At 36.7% G+C, this 26,686-nt stretch overlaps 1 protein-coding gene across 1 annotated transcript; it reads right to left on the reverse strand.

Annotated features, from left to right (window-relative positions):
- Window positions 1–26,299, reverse strand: LOC123868042 (protein cueball). The gene is made up of 7 exons (XM_045910385.1): window positions 25,853–26,299; window positions 11,325–11,718; window positions 10,105–10,755; window positions 9,327–9,521; window positions 8,527–8,706; window positions 7,177–7,285; window positions 1–1,939 (listed from the first exon to the last, which is right to left on the reverse strand). Exons 1-7 carry the CDS (start codon window positions 25,914–25,916, stop codon window positions 1,826–1,828), a joined length of 1,707 nt encoding a protein of 568 aa, XP_045766341.1. The 5' UTR covers window positions 25,917–26,299; the 3' UTR covers window positions 1–1,825.
- Window positions 26,300–26,686: the final 387 nt, after the last annotated feature.

The following is a 26,686-nucleotide window of genomic DNA, read 5'->3' on the forward strand; positions in this document are numbered from 1 at the left end:
TTTCCATTTTTGCCAGTTTCGGTGCATTCAGATAATATAACACGTTATATAACAATGTTAAACAATGTCATACGTGTTATGCAACAAAATTAATGAAAACCGTACATTGTTATGTACGTAAGTTTCTTATCCAAATGTAGATCTTAGGGTGTTAATTTTATCATATAAATTCAACCATGCTGGTGTTTTTAAAGAATCCTGTACAGTAAATGCTTTTAGATATTATATTTAAGTACGCACTTAAGTAGGTAGTTAGTTACAATTTGCTACAACCACAGTCAAAACAAACATTTTGCAACCGATCATCATAAATATAAAATTTGGCACAAAATCGAAGACTGAATAATAAATTTGGATATGTATGTAAATTAAGAATTTTAAAGCTATACAAACAGTATTTTATATCAAAAAAAAAAATTATCCGCATGAACCAAACGTGAAAAGGCACTGTGTGATCAAATGACCCCTCTTTCAAATAAAAAAAAACCTTATACTAATATTATCTGTAAGTAGTTGGTACCTACCTATTTTATTTTCTGTTATTTTTCTTATGATTTTATCTGGTATTTAACAAAATAATAGGAAATTTTATGATAAGTAATCTATTAGGTATATAAGTCACCGTTTATTAAGGCATAGATTTAGTACTATGTCGTATTAACATAAATATATATAACAGGTATATGCCAGAACGTATGCCGTATTGGTTAGGTACTTTAAATAAATAAAATAAACCATCACTGTAAATCTACAAACCTTTGTACAACCCACAAACATTACCTTAATAATATAATATATACTAAGTACCTAAATATTCTCTTGGATTTTTAGCTGCCTTATAAAAACCAACAGGCTTTTAGATATAGGGAAGTTAAGAGCCGGATCTCATAAAAACTGTAACAGTAGTAACCTATTATAACGTACGACGTTATAGACGCTATTAAAAGTAGATGTAAGCAAAAGGTTAACAATTTTACTATAGCGGCGATCATAGAGTCTAATGCATTGAGTTGGTACTTGGCAGAATCATCTTAAAGATGGCCGCAGTACCTACTCCATATCATACCGCATCTGAGTACTGAGAATTTTGCACTAACCCAGTGAAAGTAAACAGTGATGAATTTCACATTTTTCTTTAAAAACAAAATTTCCGGCTCCAAACAACCACCAGTCTATCAATACAGCTTTCAAGCTGTTTAGCCGATATAAAAAAATATCTTAAATAGCGAACCCCATGTCGTTTTCAACTTGCACGCAACGTTACTATAACGTTCCTAATCCGTATGCCTCAACGACCTAATGTACTAGATGGGTCATTCCAAACAAGAATAGTGTATGAAGGTTTTAAAATTAGTATGTCACTGGCTATCAAGTTATAAGCAAAAGTTAGTTGATCATCTTCATCATCATCAACCCATCGCTGGCCCACTACAGAGCAGAACGAGAATGGTCTTATCCATAGTCCATCACGCTGGCCAAGTGAAGATTGACAGACTTCACACACCTTTGAAAACATTATGTAGAACTTTCAGGCATGCAGGTTTCATCATGTTTTCTTGATAAAAAAAAAAGAATTTAATTGTGTACTTAAAACGCACCCGAAAAGTTAGAGGTGCGTGCTCAGAATCGAACTCCCGATCCTCCGAATAAGAGGCCGATGTCTTCCAAACTTAAAGCGAGTGGCATCCAGCAAAAATTTTTGTTTGGACTACCCAGTCTATTTTGTAGTACAAATAGGTCGTTGATATGCCTATATCGAATATCACAATAGTAAAACTTTGGACTCATCACTAAGTACCGAAGTACGCTATGATATGGCGCGATGCTAGTACAGGTCGTCTTGACTCTCCATGTTGGCGATCAGGTTCCTCTTCTCCTCTTTGCCAGGCTTTGCGTCGCCTAGTGTTGGTCTTATTGCGTTTCTAGGTTCGAAACATGGCTGTAACAAAAAAAAAAATTAAATAAGCGTCGTCCAAAGCCTTATTTTTTATATATCTACCTATTTATATTTGTAGAGGTCACAAATAGTAGAATTGTCCTAATATGCAACGAACGATAAACTTAGAGAAGTCGATATAAAAGTAGAGTAGGACCTATTGATGTTGAAATCAGTTGGCATAGGTAAGTATTTTATTGGCACAAGTCGATGGCCTCTGGCATTGCGTCGTAATTCGGAAGTTGTTTAACCCCTTACAATGTCGAATGCTAGGATTTTTAAAATTAATATGACCTACTTAATTTTACTAAAATTGTATAATTTACCTAGTAATTATGATTTATTAAAAAAATAAGAGGTCAGGCAGCAGCATGCAGGCCGCTTAATCTACAACATGTATGGCAATGGTTATTGTATTGTAATTAAAATTAAGTAATGTGTGAAATAATTACTTAATTAAATAAAAGAGTTAAAAACATAGTATGTCCTTAATTTACCATGAAGGCTGTAAAATAATAAAATTACAGCATTGAACAAGAGTAATACATAATTCCCATTTACTTTTACAAGATACCTAAACAGGCGTTTAAACTAAATTAGTACCTATAGAAGAGCTATTTCTACTAGGCTATTCCAAACAATAATCGTGTTTTATACATATAAAATCGTCAAAATTAGTGTGACACTGGACATCAAGTTATGTGTAACTTGTAAGTATAAACGAGTTGCGCTCCACAAAACATTTTTATTCAGAACTAGCAGATGCCCGCGACTTCGCCCGCGTGGATTTCGGTTTTTTAAAATACCGTAGGAACTCTATGATTTTCCGGAATAAAAAGTAGCTTATGTGCTAATCCAGGATATTATCTATCTCCATTTCAAATTTCAGCCACATCCATTCAGTAGTTATTGCGTGAAAGAGTAACACACACACACACACACACACACACACACACACACACACACACACACACACACACACACACACACACACACACATACAAACTTTCGCCTTTATCATAATAATAATATTAGTGTGATTAGTGTGATAGTGTGACTAGATGATGCCCGCAGCTTCGCCCGCGTGGATCGGTCAGATCCCCTGCAGCATCAGGATTGAAGAGATGGAATCCAAATTTTTTATGGAACAAAGTATGGACTAAGACGGCGAGTGAAGATGACGATACAAGACTCGAGAGGTCGGTGCACAAAGCTTTGGATGGAAAGCAGTTGCGGTGCCAAAAGTCGCTTCACGATTTCTTTACAAAGTAACGTGTCGCGTGATATAAATAATTGAGGCCTACCTCCTCTACCTGCGTATAAAAAAGTAACCGTGGCCTGCGGTTTGAACTGCTTTACCCTAATTTCGTCAATCTGACATAGATTAGCTTCTAGACTAGACGTACTTAGTGGTATACCCACCTACTTGTGTATCTACATACTGTAGTGAAAGCAAACTCTCACCTACTATACTAACAAATAGAAACATTCATATAATACACATCATTATGAGATAATGTGAGTAGCTTAGCTTACATGGTCTTAAGCATGCCATGGGTCTTGTGTCTATAAGTGATCAAGCGATAATAAAGGCTTAGAGACACTCAACGCACACGGAAACGGGTCTAGACTCTAGTGCGTCTATCAAGAATAGACCTTTAAAAAACCTTTTTTATAACCTTAAAAAAACTTAACAATAACTTGTACAAGTTATTGTTAAGTTTTTTTAAGGTTATAAAAAAAACAATTTACACATTTGTTGACCTCCAGGTGAACCCACGTACGGTTTATTTACGGTTTACCTACCGGTATCTTTGACCCTTTAAGAGGGCTCTCTCCGTCACTCGTTTCATACAATCGTAGTTCCAATTTCATTTGAATATTAAGCAACCAAAGTCCATGAAATTTTGTAGACATATTCTAGAAACTTATATCTGTGTCTATGGTTTTCCAGATTTCTGTTAAAATATTCGGTTTCAAAGTTACGCGGTCTTAAAAATTTTCATACAAATCTTTGAGCCCCTGTAATTTTAAAACTACATATTTTTAGAAAAATCTAAAACACCACAGACACAGATATTAGTTTGTAGAATATGTCTGCAAAATTTCATGGACTTTGGTTGCTTAATATTCAAATGAAATTGGAACTACGATTGTATGAAACGAGTGACGGAGAGAGCCCTGTTAATTAAGCTCATAATGCGTGACATAACAGCGTGACCATCGCAATCACCTCTGGTAGGTATGTACCTTCCTACTTATCAAATTCACGCGTGATTTTTTTTTTTATTACAAGATAGGCTTGCGCTTGACGATAACATTTACCTATTTTCTACACTAATATTATAAAGAGGTAAAGTTTCTCTGGAACTATTGAACCGATTTTGAAAATTCTTCACGAGTGGAAAGCTACATTATTCCTAAGTGACATAGGCTCTATTTTATTTTCAAAAAATTAGAGATCCCTGTGGAAATTGTAATAAGCTACCCGTGCGCCCTCGGCAACTTGGGCGGTCTACTCCGCTTCTGGAGCGAGCTTGGATGGCTGGAGTGAATACCTACTTCAGCGGGGAGGGGCAATGCACACACAACAGACGGAAACGTTTAGCCCAGAGGGAAGAAAGAAAAGAAGAGGATCCCGCGCAAGGCCGGGGCGGATCGCCAGTCTAAAATAAAATGATTGCTATGCAGTTCCTGTCACGCTTTGCGTCTGTTCAAGCCCTTATAATATGTAGATCATACGCAGATCTATAATTAAATCGCGATTTGTTTTGAAAGTCCGGTAGGTAGTGACCCCAGATGATCAGTGTCATTGCAATCACGAAGTATCCAAGTCCTTGAACATGTTATCGTATGCATTTGCGTTGCAGGCTGGATGATGTTTCGTTTTAATTATTTTCCCTTTAGATAATGATGATTTTGATGAAATTATTTTCCCTAGAGATAACGCTATAATTAATTATTATAATACTAGATTTATATTTTTTTTTTCTTTAAATCTGGCTTTACTCTCATATTTTCAAGTTATTGAATTTATACAAGTATGGACCCCGTCTGCGCCGGCGCCCGCCGAATACGCGCGGCGCCCCTTTAGAGCGCTTCCCAGTCAGTTCCACCACCAAAAAACACCAACTAACACAAAAACCAGCCACTCTTAACAAAAAAAAACACTCCAAACAAGCACAGCACGCGCGCCAGCAAACGCCTTCGCAGACGAAGTCCTAGATTTATATTAATATAGGATAACTAGGTGATGCACGCAACTTCGTCCGCGTGGATTTAGTTTTCTTTTTTATTCCGTGGGGTATCTTCAATTTTTCTGGTCAAAATTTAGCTTGTCTCCTTCTTTGGGATGCAAGCTAAATCTTAACTACCATTGGTCAAAAACGGTTAAACAGATGGGCCGTGAAAAGTTAGCAGATAGATAGAGAGACATAGGTATTATACACTTTCGCGTTTATATAATAAAAATGGATTATACCGTATCTATTTTCATAAAACATTGCCAATTAGAATTATTACGATTAGATAGGTACGTGCCATCTCACTCGCAAGGTTTTCCTATCGATAAATTAATAAATCAACACATTGACATCTTAATAATACGAAAGTGAAAATATTTGTAGGTAGACCTACTTACTGCCTATCTACGTAATATACCTTTACAGTATACACCATTACGCTCCAATCATCTCAGAAAAGGTAGCCTTCTATATAATTCTAATTTATCAGTTTTAGAATAAGTAGATGAAGAAGTATTAAGAATAGAATAAGTATGGTCGGATACATTCCATAATATTACTTTCAGACATTAAGGTAGGTAAGGTACATTTACGAGACCAAACAACGAAGATCACATCCTAACCGACTTTGCTATTTCGGTATTCAAATATAACTTAGAACACCATCAAAAAAGCAAAACGCTTTGCATGGGTATAATTAAACTACTTTTTATCTCGGAAAAAACAAAAAATTCTTTTGGGGGTCAATAATTAATCTTAATCAATTTAAAAGAGTGGAAGATTATCCTTTCACAAAAAAGACGTCGATAGACACAAGTTTCGAATTCTTAAAAAAATAATAGATAGAAATCTAGACTGATTATAAATCGTCAATGAAATCTCAGACAAACAATCATTGCACTTGACCCGTTGATCTAAATCGCTTAAATATTTCTAGCTATTGTCACATTTTTTGCATACCTAATTAATTTGTTCACGCTGTTTAATAAATTAATGATTATTCTTTATTGCGCCTATAATAGTTTTTTCTACGGATGATATTGATACTATCTGTTAATGAATAATTAATTAAATTACAGGGAAAAGAAAGTGTAGGTACCTAGTTATGACTAAAACTAGAAATGAATTAACTGACGTTGGGTTTCTTCATTATTCAATCTATAATTAAATATCTGTTATATTCTGTAGATAAGTTATTTAGCAAAGATATTGTTATTTGTCAAAAAACTTACAGAAAGAGAAATTTAAATTTTTGACAGATTAGTTACTTATCAACAGATTACAGATATAATGAATATAGCTATACCGGACGAAGTGGGTAGGAAATTGTATATCTAGATCAGATTAAGTTTGTGGTGGCTGAAGCGGAGACGAGCGGAGCGGAGCGTAGACGTTATGCTTCGGATCAATTTCCATCTGACTTACACTTTAGAAATTAGAAGTAGAGAATCTCAATCCAGAACACGTCTGCCCCAGCGGCTATCGGTTCTGCGACAGACAGCCAGGCTACTGCCACTTCAGCTTGCAATTCGTTGAGCTATATCGATGTCGGTCACTTTGGTTCTCCTACGGATTTCCTCGTTACGAATTTTGCCCCTCAGACCTCAGACGATTTAGCATTTAGCGACAAGCCAACAACAAACAAATTCCTGAAAGGCTGCAAACGTATTGGCGGTTCCTCTGGTGATGCAAATGTACATGGGCGGCGGTAATCACTTAACATCAGGTGACCTGCTTGCTAGTTTGCTCGCTAATTAAAAAAAAAACGTTTTAGCGTTCCGGTACGATACCGTGTAGAAATCAAAGAGGTATGGTCTCCATACCCATTTCATTTCTCTGCGATACCTCTTCCAAGTTAGCCCGCTTCCATCTTAGACTACATCTTCACTTACCACCAAGAAACGCAGTCAAGGGCTAACTTGTATAGGAAACGTAACAGTCTGCTCCCATAGCCCGCTGAGCGACTTTGATTACATGATAGATGTAACTAATACTTACAGTTTCGCATATGTTCATGTTGCAGCAGTTCTCAATTGTGATTTCGCACTGGTCGGGTCGCGCGGTGAGGGGGGTCACATTCTTGTTGACTATTATCCTCCTCTTTATCCTGTGAACAAACATTTCACATTAATTTCAGGAGCCGCAGTAAACTGAAATCTTACAATTAGAATAATGTTCTAACGCAACCACTCTTATGAGCTAGTCAGCGCGTGCCAGACCTTCGTTATTTCATAAAAGCTGAAAGTTTATCTGCGTACTGGTACCCAACACAGGAAGGAACGATTAGCGACTATGAAGTTTGGATCTTGGTAGCTTTGAGAGTTAAAAAGGCCTAAAAATCTTACGTCAAAGTATAAAGTCGTATATTTTTATATTTTCTACAAAATAGTGTTAGAAATCACGTCATGCATTGCCAGACAGTATGCTGCAAACCCCTTCCAGACACCCAGCTATTTTTTAAACTTTAAGGGAGTCGGCCAGGGGATTGCCAGGACGACGCTAATTGTTCACTGTGTTGGGGACAATACATCTCTATATATTTGCAAGTGTTACAGAATTGCGAAAAAAAAAATCGCGCGATTTTTCTTCGCTGTGCGGGCTAGCTCTAAGATCCCCGTATACATGTCTTAGGCATTATTAGGACTAGGGATACTAGGTACCTACTATATCTACATATACATATAATGTTCTATAATATAATTGACATAAAAAATATAAAATAATCTATTTGTGTCACTATGTAGTCAAGGTGTCACCTAAGTTATCTTGCACGGATGAAAATGTAAATAAAGTAATTAGCATGTTAAAGCCAGGTATTAATTAACACTTGCTTATTTATTCTTTCTTGTTTCACTAACAACAGATAACTTTATTAGCACTTTCCTCAAGATATTTTTAGTATAGCTGAGTTTTATAAGATGTCTAGATACTGCAGAGAAGGAAGCTCCCTTTGCGTAGGGTTGCCTATTCTATCCTCCCGCAATGGGGACTGTTCTAAGGAGTAGTTTGACCTCATTCTACCCTCTTTTTTCTACAACCGCACCGCACACCACCACCTAGCTGTCTGGTGCACTTCGACCACTCGTAGTACCAGATGTCTTTCCCACGCACATGCAACCTGTGGAACTAAATCCCTAAGGCGGTGTTCCCACTAGATTTCAGCATGGGGTTATAAGTTATTCAAGGGAAGGGTGGATGAATGGATTCCTGAAAGGCCGGCAATGCATTGGGCGGTTCCTTTGGTGCTGCAAAGGTTTATGGGTGGCGGTAATCAATCAGGTGACCCTTCTGCTCGTTTGCTCGCTATTTTTATTAAAAAAAAGATAGCTAACTCAATAGATAGCTCACCTAGGTCTTCTCTTCAAGTGTAAGATCTTCGTAATAAGTAAAGCACAGACTAGGCACAGTAGTCCAGTGAGAGTCCCCAGCACCATCAGAATGGGGTCCCGTACGGGGTCCCATCCCGTACTGCACACGTCTGATACAAAATCTTCATTACTCTTGCTTTCTGAAGCGATTGCTGTGCAACTGTAAGGGTAAACGCACATTAATTTCTAGCTACCAAAAAGTACAATAGGGTATTTTACACCGAGCACCAAAAAAAACTAAAAATGTATAAACATGGTATTCTTAGCAATAAGCGAACAAAAAAGTTTGTGTCTAATTTTAATTTATTTGAAAGATTTCACTTTTTTATCTGCACTAAAAATATTCGAAACGCACGAAGCTGCAGCCGCCAGGATTAAGGAGTTGGATCCAGAAATTTTTATGGGACCCCCACGGAGACTTCTTATATTGATTACTAAAACATTACCTCCAGAAACCCCGAAAAAATCGGTGTCCATACAGTTAAAACAAGTGTAGATTAAAAAATACGTAACTAGAAAAGAGCTGATAACTTTCAAACGGCTGAACCGATTTTCTTGAATTATAGCTTAGAACACTCTCGATCAGGCCACCTTTCAAACAAAAAACAACTAAATACAATCGGTTCATTAGTTTAGGAGCTACGATTCCACAGACAGATACACAGATACACACGTCAAACTTATAACTCTTTTTGGGTTGGGGGTTAAACACCGGCCGAAATTGAGTACCACCTCCTTTTTGGAAGTCGGTTAAAGATATCTCTTGATCTTAATACATACTTGCAAGGTTCAACGACAGGTGCCATTGTAGTTGTGGGTATAACTTTGCGAGTCTCGCACCGCTCGCCCTCGAAATCGTGAGCGCACTTGCAAACAGGCGCGCCCGCTTCACTGACCGAGCACTCGCCATCGTTCAAACAGTGGCCGTAGCAAACGCTGGCCTCGCATCTAGTGCCGGAGAAACCGAGTCTGCATCTGTAAACAACGGTAGAGAGTGAGCTATTATTGCTAGATTTTAACATATTTTTAAAATTATTAGCCATTAAAACGGTTAATGATAATAGGCCACTAAACGGTATTTTTTTTTTAGATAATTCTGACTGGACAGACGATACGATGTACAGTCAAAAGCCGTAAGTCGTTTAGCACCTTAGTGACCATATTGGCGTAGCACGGTTATGCACATGCGTTAGGTGTGTGTGGCGTGTTTATAGAAAAAGGTTATAAGTGATGCAATAGATTCGCGGAATTGCTACTCGAGTTCTGAGGCCGAACGCAACTTATCAAGAGCTCCTATACGTGTCAGAAGCCTTCTTCATACAGTCTTATAGGAGCAGCTTTAGCTACCCCACGTCTCAATCTTCAAACGCTTTCGGATCTTTCCGAAGACGTTCATCGCTACTGCCATCGTTTTCCGATTTAAACGTGACATTCTTCATACCTACAGTACCTTTCTACTATCGGAAGATGCCAAGAATAAGTTGTATCTTATCATAAAAATCCAAGGGTTCCAAAAATACATTCGCAATTTGTGCTTAATCTTAAAAAAAATATTTACTTGCAAGTCGGTTGCCCGTCGCTAGATGCATTGCAATCGCCATTCAAACAGAAGTTTTGGCAAACTGAAATTTCACACCGATCGCCGATATATCCAGCGGAACATTTGCACTCCAATTGCCCAGTTTTCACTCCGTGAAGACAAAACAGTCCCACATCTTTAGGAATGCGTATTGAATCATTAATGGCAGTGTTGTTTTGCGTCAAGTTCGCTAAAGTTTTACATTCATCCACGCCCTCAGTTTGATCTGCTATCTTGTAATTCGCTGCTATACCAAAAGGAACTTCATTGTTGAATTTGATAAACTCCTCAGGTTCAACACCGGATACATTTTTGGGTAGCTTCCACACTGATTTGAATCCCCAATCCACCCAATAAATATTGTCTTTTGAAACGGTCAAGGAATTTGGCTGGTGGTACGTTCCCATCAATATCTTCTGCCTATCTTTTCCTTCAAGGTCAGATGACTCAATGGAGTAATGAATGCCTTCTTTATCGTCGGCCCAGTAAAGTCGTCTTGTTCGTTGATCGATAGCTATGCTAACAGGCATGTGAATATCAGTGTCAACTATGATGGTCCTTTCACTACCGTCGAACCGCGCTCTCTCAATCGTTGGCTTCGAAATGTTTGTGTTTGTCCAGTAAATGTATCTGCAAGGAAATCATAAATAAGACAAAAGTGTTACTTGCTTGCAATCTCATCTGGTTGTAAAGTATGATGAAAATTCTTTTCTTGACATACACGACGGACGGACGGACGGACGGACGGACGGACGGACGGATGGACAGACAGACAGACAGACAGACAGACAGACAACAAAGTGATCCTATAAGGGTTCCGTTTTTCCTTTTGAATTACGGAACTCTAAAAATAAAATAAAGCTAATATAAAAGCGCGCATTTTTATAAAGTGTAATGGAGATTAGTTTTTTAACCCCTAGCAACCCCTGTTCCTACAGTACATCCTACTGGAAAGCTATATCGCCTTGTAGTACGGGTTTACACGTAGCAGTTTGCACCAACCAAAGCCTCCTACCATGTCATACCTGAGATAATTTATAAACTCCCAAATTGATCCAACCGGAAATCAAACCCGCTTAAGGCTTACAACTGCAACTTGCAAGGAAAACTTAGTCCTTCAGGCTCCAACCTCATGATTACTTTCTACCAGGCATTATTGTCGTCAAGCGCGAGCTTACATAGAATAAAATTAAACGTACCCTCTGCAACTATCAACTGCAATATCCCTAGGGATCTCGTCATCCATTTTAATCAAAAGATATCCATAGATGTTCTTCGATCTCGGCCACAAAGATATCCAATATATACTCCTTTCGTTACTATCTGTCCAGAACATCTTCCCGGTCACTGGATCGATGGTTAACCCTTGAATATTTTCCGACGATCTCTTCCCAACTAAAGGCTGGTACTTCTTGGAGAGTAAACTATAGCTGAATATTGAGGCGTTGTCATTCTGTTTGTCAACAAACAACAGCATGTTGTGGACGGCGTCGAATGCCAACGCTGTGAGCTCTCTGAATCTGATGCCCTCATTGTTTGTTTTTGTATTGTTTGTATAAAATTCTAATTGGTCCCCTGTTGTGATTGCGATATCTGTAACAATAGAGACAACACCTATTAATATGTACTCGTATATTCATCTCATCGCTGGTCCACTACTGAGCATGGCTCTCCTTTGAGAATAACAAGGACACAAACCAAGCCATAGTCACACAGGCCAAACGCCGATTTGAAGACTTCGCACAACTTTGAGAACATTATGAAGCGTTCTCAGGAATGCAGGTTTTCTCACCAACCTCAGCATAGAGATTAACACTTTTCGTAGATCTTGGATCGATTCCGAGACTACATCATTAACTTTTTGGAGTTACCAATATATACATGGTGAAGGAAAACATTAATAATAATTATATTATCTACTAAAATTATATTTTTAATCATTTTCTATAGACATGTTATATAGCATTATGTAACTTCATTAAGAAGTAGCGATATTTTAGTCATCGATCTATGTTTTGGCACTAGATCATATCAGTCGTCTCGTGACTATCTCAAAGGAATGTTTGTTATAGTAGCATGCTTATGCAATCATTAACTATCAGAAACCACGTACTTTGTTAATCTTTTTAGGGTTCTGTACTTCAAAAGGAAAAATGGAACCCCTAAAGGATCACTTCGTTGTCTGTCTGTTTGTCTGTCTGTCTATCTGTCGGAAAAAATATCCGAGTACGAAACCCTCGCAATTGGCCCGTTTTTTACTTTACAGAGGAATCTGTATGCCATTTAGATTCATCAGTCATCAGTGAGTTAACTTCTTGTTTAGCAACAGAGACGTATCGTTTATCATTACGGGTCGCATTCTAACAGAGGTCAAATATTTAATTTATTCGCTATCACAAATCAACTGACGGACGGACGGACGTTATTCATTTAAAATTGAAAACAACCTTTTATTTTTACTATTTCAATGCATTCCTTACAAACAATTCTCAGTACAACGCACTTTTATTTGCGGGAATGCCACTGACGTATGGGTCTTGACGGTCAAGCGGTTTTTAGCGCGAAAAAGATATTTTTATTTTTGAATTAAAGAACCAGTCCTAAAAGTTTATCACACATGACGAAATGATTAGCGCAAAAGCCTCTTTTCATTTAAAATTGAAAATAACCATTTATTTTTACTATGCCAATTTTCCAAAATATGTACATACTCCTTTCAAACAGTTCTCAGTAGAGCGCATTTTTATTTGCGAAGATGCAATTGACTTATGGGTCTTGACGGTCAAGTGCATTTTTAGCATGAAGAAGGTATGTTTATTTTTGCATTAAAGAACCAACTTCCAAAAGTTAATCGCACATTACGATTATTGCTAGCGGCTAGAGCCGCAAACGGCGCAAAAACGGTAGGTGCGTATCGTATTTTCAGCACATACTGAGAAAATGAAAAACGTCTGCAACACGAGTCAGTTGCATCTGCTGTACCAGATTCTACTGATCCCTACCAAAGAAATGCAGAAGACGTCAGGAGGTACGAGGAAGTCGAGGAGGCTTCAGCTATGAAAAATATGCTGACTGCGCCACCTACCTCTCTTGTAACTCTGGCGGCTTTAGTGCCTTTTGCCGCCCCAGTGAGCGCTAGTATGCGAACAGCTTAAGTGCAATGTATTTATTTATTTATAGTGAATAGTGATACCTTAAAAAATTGCTTAATACAAAAAAATATTATACCTGAGTTGGGTGTGCGGCATTTCCAGATAAAATCGATAATTTTGTTTAACAAAGAAGTTAATTTTAACCGTCATCATACGAAAAAACAAAAAAAAACTAACTGGTTAACATTCGTGAGTTATTTGCACTAAAATTACGCAACTGTTTGCGGGTGCTGTCAAGGAGATTTAAATATATTATTATACTGTACTATGCTGATTGCTGACAAATGGTGACGTTTGCGACAAGGTGCAGTTTTTTTTAAATTTCAGATACAAGTTAGCCTTGGCTGCTTGTCTAAGATGAAAACGGGCTAACCTGGAAGAGTTAAGGCAGTTTTCGTTAAACCCATACTCTTTTGGTTTCTAAACGGCATCGTACCGGAACGCTAAACCGCTTGGTGGCACGACTTTGTCGGTGGGTAGCCAGGATCGAAGACCAGACCAGAAATTTAGAAATTAAAAAATTGCAAACCCCTGCCGGAATCGAACTCGGAACCTCCCACTAATAAGACCACAGCGCTAACCACTGCGCCAGCTATAGTAGGTATCTATAATATGTGGATGGAAGAAATCGATTCCTAGATTCGGTGGAAAACCTTTTTAAATCAACCCAGTTTAACCGCAAAATTACTACTAAGTGACCTTTAAATACAACGCCTTATTAGCTTACATAACCGTGAAAGCCTAGTGGCTATGACGACCGTCTCCTATGGAAGATCGGAGGTTCGATGCCTGGCACGAACCTCAACTTTTCGTAGTTAAGTAAATATCACTTAAACATCATGAGGAAACTTGCATGCCGGCGAGTTCTCAAAGGTGTGTGAAGTTTGTCAATCCGCACTTGGCCAGCATAGCCGACTATGGCCTAAACCTTTCTCATTCCTCAGTTCTCAGTAGTGGGTCGGCGATGGGTTGATCATGACGATGATGATTGGCTTACATGAGAGTCACGTGATTAGTATAGTAGCCTTTGACAGCTGGAGCCGAACCAAAGACCTGCGTAATTTTACGGCGGGTGTCGACGATTTACGTGACGTCAGCGCCCGCCTCCACAACATTAGCATAACTAATATAATGCGTATGCGCATATTGACAAGCTATCGGTCACAGATAAAAACTACTTAAACCGAAAAAACCAATTACTATCTAGAAGGTTTTAGACTTTGCAGTATAATTCAAAATTCCTGGTAGGTACCGTAGATTAACAAGTGTAAATTAAAAATTTTCAACACCCCCGACAAATCATTTTCAAATAAATAATTATGTATATCTAGGCAACGTCCATCTTGACAGCTTGACATTTGTCAATTGACACTTGAATATTATGAACCTAAGGGTTATCTAACCTTCTTTTCTACAAGAAAACTAGAAAATAGCTGATAACTTTTAAACGGCTGAACCAATTTTTTTGGATTATAGCTAAGAACACTCTCGATCAAGCCACCTTTCAAACAAAAAAAAGTAAATTAAAATCGGTTCATTCGTTTAAGCGCTACGATGCCACAGACAGATACACAGATACACAGACACACAGATACACACGTCAAACTTATAACACCCCTCTTTTTGGGTCGGGGGTTAAAAAAAACATGAATGCGCGTTCACCTGCGCGTCATCTTTTGCGTTAACTGTATCTGTCACCGGAAATGTATGTAAACCGGCATTGTACATAATATAGAATGCCAAGGAATTGCAAATAATTCCTAAAACCAGCAGGAAATGTGTGTGGCACTTTTCCTAGGAGTTTTAAAATGTGTTAAATTTAGGATGAAAACTCTAGGGAACGAAATACAAGGAGTGTCTGTCGCGCCGCACATGGCTTCTACAAGAAATTCATCTTATCGGAACGCTAATTTGTTAAACTGACTAAGCTATTATAGTGACTAATTGTATAAAAAATGGTAGATTGAACCTAATGACACGCTGAACTTAGTTTAAGTAACTGGGTCGAACGCTAACAATAGACTTAAGTGTAAGCCGCTTACCCAATATAAGTAATTACATTTCCTTTTCTTATGAAATTCTAAGGAATAGGAACTCTCCCAATGATTTACCTTCTCTATTAGAAAAGTTCTTAAAAAGTTCCGAAGAGAACATTGCAATTGCAAACGAAGTCAGGTTCATAATATCGTATAGAATGTATCATAGTTATCGTATCGCAGTACTTACAATAAGAAATCTGATCAGAAAACAGAATAATGTATATAAACAAAAGTTTCCGTTGTTTTTCTGGAGTTCCCAAAAATTTATAGACTAGCGATTGGCTGCAATCAGACGTGGTGGCAATTGATGAAATACTATACTAATTTTAAACGTCTACATATTTTTATATGATGATGCCTAGTGGTTAGGTACCTACCCAGTACTCATATCCAACAGGAATAAGGTACCAAAGTAGGCATTTAAGTTAAGAATAAAGCTTGGTTCAAAAAAAGTAAACAATTACAATGTGATAAGGGGAAAAACTGAAGGATCCTAATAAATTAAGTGATTATTCTCTCGGGCATTGTAATTATTTAATTGGGATCAATGCATGGACCTTTTATAATTATATTGACTATATCGATGACCTGCAAGTTATTTATTTCCTGAAAGGAACTTATATTTATAAAAGAGAGCAAGCAATCAATAACACTGTCGTGTGAGCTCAAGAATGTAATATTTAACTCAAGGGTGAGTATAAATTATTGTATTTTATTAACAAATCAATCCACACTGCAATAAATAATTTATGAATTAAATTTATAAATAACCAAGGCATAATATTTACCTAATAATTATAAGGAAATCATATTTATAAAGTTGTTCTTAACTTAGTAATCACATGATGCCATGTAAATCTTTTAATAAAGGTTAACAGGAAATCTAGGTAACAGAATTCCTATTTTTAAGCGACTTCCAAAAAAGGAGGAGGTTCTCAATTCGTCGGGATCTTTTTTTTTTTTTTATGTATGTTCCCCGATTACAGACCCCTGGACCGATTTGGAATTTTTTTTTTTTGTTTGAAAGGGTATACTGTGCCGGTGGTCCCATATAAATTTGGTGAAGATCTGATGAATATCTTCGGAGATGGAGAACAGAACTCCTCAATGGATAAGAGCAAATTGCTCGCGATCACTGTAATAGCTTAGTAAACAGTAGGGTTTTAACTGGGCATAGCATATTATAGTACAGTGGGGCCACTAAAAATTGTGAAATAAAAAATTTTCAAAAGAAAAATAAAACCGACTTCAAAAACCAAAAACACTAAAAAGTAGAAAATAATTTTTGTTTAGCTACACATGTAATGTACCTAGGTATGAAGTCGGGCGAGCTTCACTCTTGGATTTCTAATTTTGTTTTAATATGCTCGCTCGACTTCATACCTAGGTATGTGTAGCTAAACAAAAATTATTTTCTACTTTTTAGTGTTTTTGGTTTTTGAAGTCGGTTTTATTTTTCTTTTGAAAATTTTTTATTTTGAAAATTTTCATCATATTTTCCACACAGATGTGATGGTGGTGCTCTTCTAACTTCAGTTTGTGTGTGCACAATCGCCAATCACAGATTAGACAGCAGTTTGTAGAGTGTGCACAGTGTTACGATCTTGTCTCCCCTTAACCATTTTACCGCCGAACCGCAAGACGTGGAGTTTCCATCCTTATGTCGTCGACATTCCATCGTTTCCAAATGCTTTGCATCATCATTCTTCATACACATGGCTTAGGTTTGGAATACTCTTCCGCGATCTGTGTTTCCTATCAATTACAATCTGGGTATCTTTAAAACAAGAGTGAATAGGCGTGAAATAGAGTGAATCATCACTTTCCATCAGGTGTGATTCTGATCAAGCGTCATAAAAAAAAAATTGAAATTCCGCTAGTTTGGTTCCAATTTAGCATTTTAGTCAGAATTAATTAGATCAATAATCCGAGACTCTAGTGGTGTAAGTTCACTATCAACTGATTCTTTGGGGAAAATGATATCTCCACTAATTTTTCCAGATGTACGTACCCCAAAGAAGCCCTTTCCATTAATCACGTAATGGACTCTCTCACGACTCTCCACAGTGAGAAATACGATGCAGAGACGCTTACCTTAACTTGAAAAGTTAAACTTATCAGTAATCTCTAGTATCTACTATCTACCTATCAAGTACCTAATTACTGGTACTTACCTAATAGATAGATCCACATAACCTACTTACCTCATAGGCACTTGAGCACTTTAGGTACATAACTATAACTTATGATGTACCGTCACCCAGGTATATTCAAAATCATACGGATATAAATTATAGGTAGTTAGAAAATCCTAATATAATGTTAACATCATATTTTATCATTTACTAGTTAAGTAGGTACCTACATAATAATGCAATGCGGAAGTTACATAAGTAAGCACCTATTTCAAGTATTTGCGTATCAAAAATGTAGGAATTGACTTGTAACAACGGGAAATACCGATTAGAGGGCAACATTTTAAGAATATAAAACAATAAAAAATCAAACAATCGGCGTAATTTTTTTACGGCTTAGTTAATTAATTAAAAATAGATAAATTAATGTCGGATAATTCCGAGATATAGTTCTACGGAATCCCAGAGATACAATGACGGAAATGATTAATTTTACTGTTGGTAGATTATATCTAGTGTGATTATAATGTATTTTATCAGCAACCAATCGATAATAATAAATATTATTACTTATTTATAAGTACCTAAGTAGTAAGGAAAAAAGGATAGTTCCGGAACGCGGTTCAAGTAATTAGATAAGAAGTAGTGGTAGCAAGTTTCTATAATTTGACACTTGGATAGAAAAACATCGTACCTAACTCACTTTTTAACCGACTTCAAAAAAAAAGGAGAAAGTTCTCTATTCGACTGTGTTTTTTTTTTGTATGTTTGTTACGCGCTTACCCCGCCAATTAATATGAACCAATTTTGATAAATTGACAGGTTTTCTTGACAGACACGACAGACAGACAGACAAAGTGATCCTATAAGGGTTCCGTTTTTCCTTTTGAAGTACGGAACCCCAAAAAGGCCATAGGTACAATTTGTAACTAAAAACAACGTTGCTAAGTACTTAAGTTAACTCATCAAGAGGACAGATATTATGATTGATTATATTATTATTATTAATTTTGCCGAATATTGTAACGGTATCAAACTTTACATAATACATGTTTCCCTACAAGAAAGGGGAAATAATAGCTAGAAATAATTCAACAAGTGTAAATTAAAAATTTATAACACCCCCGACAAGTGAAGGTTACAGTAACTAGAAAATAGCTGATAACTTTCAAACGGCTGAACCGATTTTCTTGGATTATAGCTAAGAACACTCTCGATCAAGCCACCTTTCAAACAAAAAAAACTAAATTAAAATCGGTTCATTAGTTTAGGAGCTACGATGCCACAGACAGATAAGCAGATACACAGATACACACGTCAAACTAATAACACCCCTCTTTTTGGGTCGGGGGTTAAAAATAAATATATAAAAATATTCAAATATTCCTGTCTTTACGTCACGCAATCAGTATGTCTATTTTTCGGCTCATTAATAACGCATCAACGTCCCTATTCCCATCTATTATCTTAACAACGCTATAGTCAAAGAGCCAATGGATAAACTATCATTCTAAATGTTCTAGCAAATTTTTTTAGGTAAGAAGGCAGGTGTTTGTCGTAAATTCAATCCATCAAGCATGATTGTTGTTAAACCTATCTTGCAATAATCCTAAATATAAAATAATAATAAATAACACTATCAATATTGACGTGGGTGCCTGGCAGAGATCGCTTCAAGGTGATAAGGCCGCCAAATTGTACTAATATTTTTTTGTGTTATGGTTTACAAGTGGTTTACTTTTGGTTTCTTTTTATGTTTATCAATATTATAAAGAGGTAAAGTAAGAGCTGCGTGCCCGAGATCGAACCACCAACCTACCGACTGGAAGGCCGACGTCTCACGCAGGTTTAATTGTATGTAACGCGCGTCTTCGCCCGCGTCGATTTAGGTTTATCGAAATCGCGTGGGAACTCTTTGATTTTCCGGGATAATAGTAGCCTATGTGCTAATGCAGGATATTATCTATCTTATTCCAAATTTCAGCCAAATCCGTCCAGTAGTTTTTGCGTAAAGTAGTAACAAAAATACACACAAACTTTCGCCTTTATAATATAAGTGTGATAGTGTGAAGTGTGATTAGTGTGATTTTATGCATTAAATGTTTATCTGACCTAGACTTATAAATAACAGCAATGCAAATATTATCTCGTAAGTAGTTACTTATATCGTTAAGTGTTTTACGATAAAAATGTTTGACCCATATCAGGTTTAATGTGTGTATTGTTTTGCTTATCGTCTCTTACACTATGACCCATAGAATCTTGGCGTACGTGACTGAAGGCTCCAAGTAAGCAAATATGTACTTCGAGCATCGTATTTCAAAGGCTTCTTGTTCGTATACTGTCTGAGTACTGGTAGGTATTCGAATTATTGCACATAGGCAATAATTCGAATCATCAATATACCAAGTATCAGTTGCAGTAGTATAATTAAGACTTTCAAATTAAGAATAGGAATGACTTTTCGCCATTTTGTAATCTTTTAGTTGGTTTTTTTTTTAATATTTTCAATGCATTTTGTAGTAACTAGGAACTTACTACGATTTCGTTAAATAATGGAGAGAAAAATCGCTATGCAAAGCATTTTCTTTGTGAACCGTAATTTTCGAGTGACAGTTTACAGCCGATAGAGGTTGACTTTCCAATTCTTATTTTGGGCCCTTAGGCCTCATTTACACGAGAACAAATGAATTCCCAAAAATCTGTTTACTTGTAAAAAAAAAAGCGGTGACGTGAGAACATATACTTGGGTATACATATATTTGCACGCATTTTTAACGGACGTTAAAAAAGTCCTCACCCCGGATGCCATCTCAACCTGTCGCGTACTATAAAGGTGCCGCGACGCGCGTACGTCACTGCCGCGCGTCACGCCTGGAGAGAATATCGTGCGGGGCGCTGCCGCAACGCGCAGTTCCGCTGCAGTTCAGTTCGAGTGCGTGGGCACCTTAAAGCGACCGAATCGCAAATCGCAGATGCTTTTAAAACCTATTGCTATTTCATTTTGTTGCTTAACAAAAATATTTGTTTTATTCATTGAATTTCTGCCTTCCGGGCACTTTGTAGGAATTGAAGGCATAAAGTAGGTCATTCGTTACGTGAATAACAAAACCAAGAGGTGTAGGTGACCGCTAAGTCGTTGAACTTGAAGATTTAAATCCTAGCGGAAGAAAATGAGGGGATATTTTTATTTTTATCTCGGTACCTTGGTCTAGTTACTAAGTATTTATCTATTGGTTTTATAATACTTATGGCACCAGACGTAGTATAATGAATAGAGTAAGTAACTTCAGATATATTATGCAGATATTGAAGTGAAAACTTCCTTAGGCGCGTTGGGCGGGATGCGTAAAGACTTGTAGATCATAATAGTACTCGGATTGCCGATAGATGTAAAAACTTAATTACGCTGCGCATGAATATTCCGCTATGTGGAAAATCACAAGATTTCAGGACTCTTTTAAAATTAAATTTGGCAAGTGCGAATCAGACTCGCGCACCGAGGGTTCCGTACTCGGGTATTTTTCCGATATTTTGCACGATAAATCAAAAACTATTATACATAAAAATAAACAGAAATCTGTTTTAGAATGTACAGGTAAAGCCCTTTCAAGACAAAAAGCTTATGAGTGGGCAATAGGTTTATGTGGTTTATGTATTTCATTAGGGCCCATTATAGTTACTTTATTTTTCAAAGAGTTTTAAATTAATTATGTTTGAAATTGAATCCTACTGATACAATAAAACTATATTTTACCAAGCAATGTTGTTATACTGCTTTTGTTGCGCGATACTTTAATTATATGTTAAACTGTAAAAACTATACAGCAGCTACCGAAGTAATTAAGTAGTAATGAACCTACCAAGTAATTAAGTAAAAAACGTTGGTTAGCCGTAATCAAAATTTATTATAGGTATAGGTACCTATAACGATGTTAGCCGACTTGCATATCAAATATATATTTAGATTTAGATAAATAGATTTAGCTTTCAAAAATAATTTTTTTATTTTTATTTCTTTCATATTATATATGGATTGGACACGTTTGTCTGTGTTTTCGTTAAGGTATCTATACATGAAGAGTAAAATTTGTTTTGTGAAAGTAGTGATTTGTAGATGATTTTAGAGAGTAGAGATAGATTTTAAGAGGTGTGATAGTCACTAGTTTGTATGTAAGGGATGATCTCCGAATCTAACGAACTGACTGGTATATCAATGTAGGTAGCTGTACCTACTACAGAAATGTACAGTCAAAGGCCGTAAGTCGTTTAGCACCTTAATGATAATATTCGCGTGGCACGGTTATGCACATGCGAGGTGCCTGTGGCGTGTTTATAGAAAAAGGTCATAAGTGCGACAGGTTTTTGATGCAATAGTTTCGCGGGATTGCTACTCGAATTCTGAGGCCGACCGTACCTAGGTTCTCTCTACATAATGTTATAACCCCAATGCCCCAATTGAATACAAAAGGATTTTCAGAAATTCCGAGCGAAGCTGGGGCAGATCAGCTGGTAACTTCTATTCTAAGTCGATTTCAACACAACTTTGGTCACCATTTAGAAAGTTTCACGAGAAAGCTTTTAACACATATTATTTTAGTTATACTATAAATTCTTTTAATGCTGCTGTTGATACCCGCGACTTTATCCGCCAGGATTTTTTCATTTCCCGGGATAAAAAGTAGTTTATATCCGACGTCCGTCTCCGGGATGCAAGCTATCCCTTTACCAATCGTCAAAATCGGTTAAGCGGATTGGCCGGGATAAGGGAACAAACAGACGGACACACTTTCAATATTAGTATGGAAATATGGATTATTTTGATATCTAAGCTACTTCGTTGCGAAAATCGCATATAAGCATTCCGTTAAAGATAAATCGATAAGCAGCCAATAACACATTATCGCGATGTTATTTACGAGTACAAAATTTTAATCGATCTTTATACTTTGTAGAATAAATCTCCCCAAAAATATCTATACGTACTATACAAATGAAATTTTAGGGTTCCGTACTTCAAAAGGAGAAAAGGAACCCTTATCCCTTCGTTATTCAAAAAAACCATTAATTTGTTAGTACATCGCATTAAAATTTGCGATCACAAACTTAAATAAAATGCAGTTGGAGATAATGGAATAAAATAATTACATGCAGTACGGAACTCTTGGAGCGTGAGTCCGGCTCGCACTTGACCCGTTTTTTAAGGTCAATTTGCAAAAAGAAATACTTCGGTAAGTTAAGTAATAAAAATAATTTAATTAACAATCAAGGATAGTTTAAAGGAGCACGCAAATTTTTTATTAAGAATTTTTATACCTTCTCTGACCTAAAATGATTCGTGCTAAATAGATTTAACATAGCACTCCATTCATAGAAAATAAATTCAGCACGACATATTTTAGCTCTTTTTACGATTAGCCCATTCGCGTGGACTGGGTTCCGTACGATGAGTATTATGTTAGTTTGTACTTAGTTGTTTTGTGTGCACAATGTTGAGAGAATCATCTTGTAGGTTTTCTTGTAATCTGTATTTTTTTTCAAAATAATTTTAATATGTTCAACATATTCAGAGACAAGGGTGGGAATGGTCGATTTTCATTTTATTTCTATTTTCTTAAATACATAACTTTAGAACTATTTAATTTAACATTTTATGGGTATTTGAGACTCTGACAACATACCTTTCCAATTGATATGTGACGGGACGGGGTAGGTAAAATTTTTTAAATTTTCTAATTTGCCCCTAAAAAGTGACCCCCATATTCGAAACGTTTATTTATTTACGTCCGCATATTGGTTTCAGAAATTTGTTAATGTATCTTTCAACTTCTGTACGTTCCAGTAAGTAGCTTCGGGAAAAATTGACTGTGACAGACGGACTAGACAAACGAGTGACCCTATAAAGGTTGTGTTTTCTCATTCGGACGTACGGAACCCTAAAAAAGGGTTTATACCCCGTATCATGGGTGCTAGTACTAAGTACTCACTTAAAAGAAGGAGTAATATTTCTTCTTTTTGTACCTAGTAAGAAGTACTGAACAATAATAAATTAATTGGCCATGCCCCAGTTAAAAGTCGATCATGTAGTCGGTTCTCGTACATTAATGACAATAAAAGGTTAGAATTGGGTAACAGATTATTGTCACCGGCTATATACGAATTCATTTGAAACTTCGAGATTTTAGACGAGTAATGCATTGTGCAATTAACCCATTTAGTCAGATAAATCTAAATATTTTTATTGAATTATGGAAAAAATGACTAATGTGAATTTAAGAGTACAATATTAAATTATTATTTTAATTAAGTAGATTTTTGACAACCTATCCGTGCCGACAATCCTGCTGGAGCTCATGTTAAATGCCGCCGAGTTTCTTGCTGGTTCTTCCCGGTAGGAAAGGCATTCCGAACCTGTGGTAGATGCTTTTGACGATTCAAGTACTTGTAAAAGTCTAACTGAATAAAAATATTTTGAATTTGAATTTAGATTCCTGATCAAATCAATTGGAAAATTGCTATATGGAATTTTTGCTAACGGTTGCCATGTGACTTAAATCCCACGTTGAATTTCCGTTTTCCCGAGGGAATGACACACCTACCTAATATTTTCTCGCGGTTATAAAGCATGGGACTTCTGTAGAATTTTCCAACAAGTAGGTATATTTAACCTCATCACCGAGAATCCACTTGCAATAAAACCATCACCTCAGGCAGGTCACTTGCACTATGTAGACAAACTTGCAAGTGCAAAAGTGCAAGTGACAGCAAGCCAATTTCTGCAACTCAAAGCTTAGTTGTAATGCAAGTGGAGGCTTACTTTGTTTTGGCTTTTTGGAAAATGTTTTCTTAACTAATATTTGTTTAATTTAGGTATCAGTTATGTATTTTATTTACCAACAGAACTCAATGTTAGCGAAAAAACCTTGGTTTATAAAGATAATTAATATCTAAAAGATAACATACCTATCTACTCGTTTTAAGAGGATAGTCTAGTTGTAAATTCCAAAATTTTTTCATACCTAGTCCAGTTGGCATTTGACGTTGTTTCGGGTGACAACGTTTTGTTTACAAAATGTACAAGTATAGTTCTCTATCATGTCTACAACATTTCTAAAAATTATGAAAATTGGACTACATATTTTACGGGGAGAAAAACGTTATCGCTTTTCTTATGAAAAATTACTAGACGATCCTCTTAAGACTCCGCCAATTTCATTGTAAGCAGAAGGTGCTTAATTAATTTTAATTGCTAATTTTGATGTACTTAATAAAATAGTTTTTAAATTAAGTAGTTATCTATACCTAAGTAGTTATTTCTCTATAAACTCTTTTCTAGAGGAATGCTATATTCTAGTAGATTATTCGTTGAGTTACAATGTAAACAGGCAGGTTATCATGTTTACCCTACAAACATGTTGCAAAATATGTACCTAGTTCCCCTAGTTCCTAATAATGTATGTGACAGGTAACTATAAAAAAATCGGTCAAGAGCGAATGGAACTCGCACAATATGAAGGCTTCCGTGATCCGTAGTCCGTAGTTACCCATCATACAAGAAATCATCTTAACACTTTAATTTTTTTTTTGATCACAAACGGTTTTCAGATTTTTCCTTTTAATTGTGTTAAGTACCTATAAGATATTGCCGCCTGCCAAATTTCATAATTCTAGGGAAACAGGAAATACAGGTTTTTATTCCCTTGACAGGTCTAAAAGACACAACAGATAGATCCTAGGGTTACTTTTTTTTTGTTTGGAGATACGGAACCCTAAAAATAATTACTTTGTAGGTAGGTGGTACCTATCCTACAATTTTTTGTAGTAACTTCTAGGTTCTTGTAGGGTACTTACCTACCTATTTTATTTTAATTTAAGTAGATATTTAACTAGTTCAATTATTAGAGGAATTTTCATTTCAAGATAATTTAGAGATAGGCTTGGATGAATAAATACTCAGGTATTAGAACTTAACAGTAAAACGTAAGTTTCTTGTTTTTGTGCAAAGTTTTCCAACAGAAATGCGGCAGCGGAAAGCTTTTCATTTTTCCACGCTTCAGGAGTAGGTATAATACGGCTGCGTTGAGTCACTCAGTAGCATTTTTACGCGTGCTAAAATTTCTCCGTCTTCTCAACTCGGGCGGATTGCAGCGGGCCGCTCGAAGTGGCCTACGTGACTAGCGGCCCCCTCGTAATGGTGTCGTGGCGCCAAACGAATTGCTGCCTTATTGACATCTGACAATTTGTGCATCCACACTTCATTGCCGAAAACCGTTTACATACAATAAACATTCAGTTTTCCACGATAATAAAAACCCTGAAGTTTGAACGCATATCGTTGCGTAACTACGTAAAAACACACGTGTTAAAGAGTCGCGAATCAGCTGATTTTCGCAATACTCACCCCAACAGTTAACTAGGTTGATCGAGAGCTGAAGGATGGCTAACAAACACTGCGTTTTACACATTTTGTCTCATGAATTTTGAAAGATTTGTTATAAAAAGCACATTAGGTTGGATATTCGTGCGAGTTTCAGCCAATGTCATAGAGAGGGCGCGAGTACCCGGCGACCGCGCCAATCGCGAGTTACACCGAAACTAAAACACTGTAACTACAACCGTCCGTTTTGCCGCGAAGTGGAATACGAAATAATTTCATTGAAGGCGCATGCCCGTGGGCCGCGGAATACGCGAAATGATAACTTATCAAGTTATCACGCTGCGAATTGGTCAGATTCGGAAATTGCAAAGTTGCCTTGAGCGGCTTGAGGTGTAATTACATCGTTTACTATCAAAAGATAATTTGTTACATAACGCGATTTGTGCGTAACAATTGATTGGTTGATTGGCACCACTAGAAACTGATGGACTGATTGTTATAAACATTGCTAGGTACAGTAGCGTTTTATATGCATCGCTTGTTTACACAGTTGATTTTTCTGCATAAATAAGTTCCTACCTCGTTTATTTTATACTAGCTGATGCCCGCAGCTTCGCCCGCGTGGATTGGTCAGATCCCCTGCAGCATCAGGATTGAGGAGTTGGACTCCAAATTTTTTATGAAACAATGTCGCAAAGTTCCTCTATCGATTAAAAAAGAAATGACGCAAATCGGTTCAGAAATCTCGGAGATTTCGGTGTACATAGGTAGAAAAACACAACTCCCTTTTTGAAAGTCGGTTAAAAAAGTAGCCTATTTTACGCCCTGGTCAATCCTCTACTTGCCTGTGAAAGTCCC

This window comes from Maniola jurtina, chromosome 9, assembly GCF_905333055.1.
Source record: "Maniola jurtina chromosome 9, ilManJurt1.1, whole genome shotgun sequence".
NCBI classification, from domain to species: domain Eukaryota; kingdom Metazoa; phylum Arthropoda; class Insecta; order Lepidoptera; family Nymphalidae; genus Maniola; species Maniola jurtina.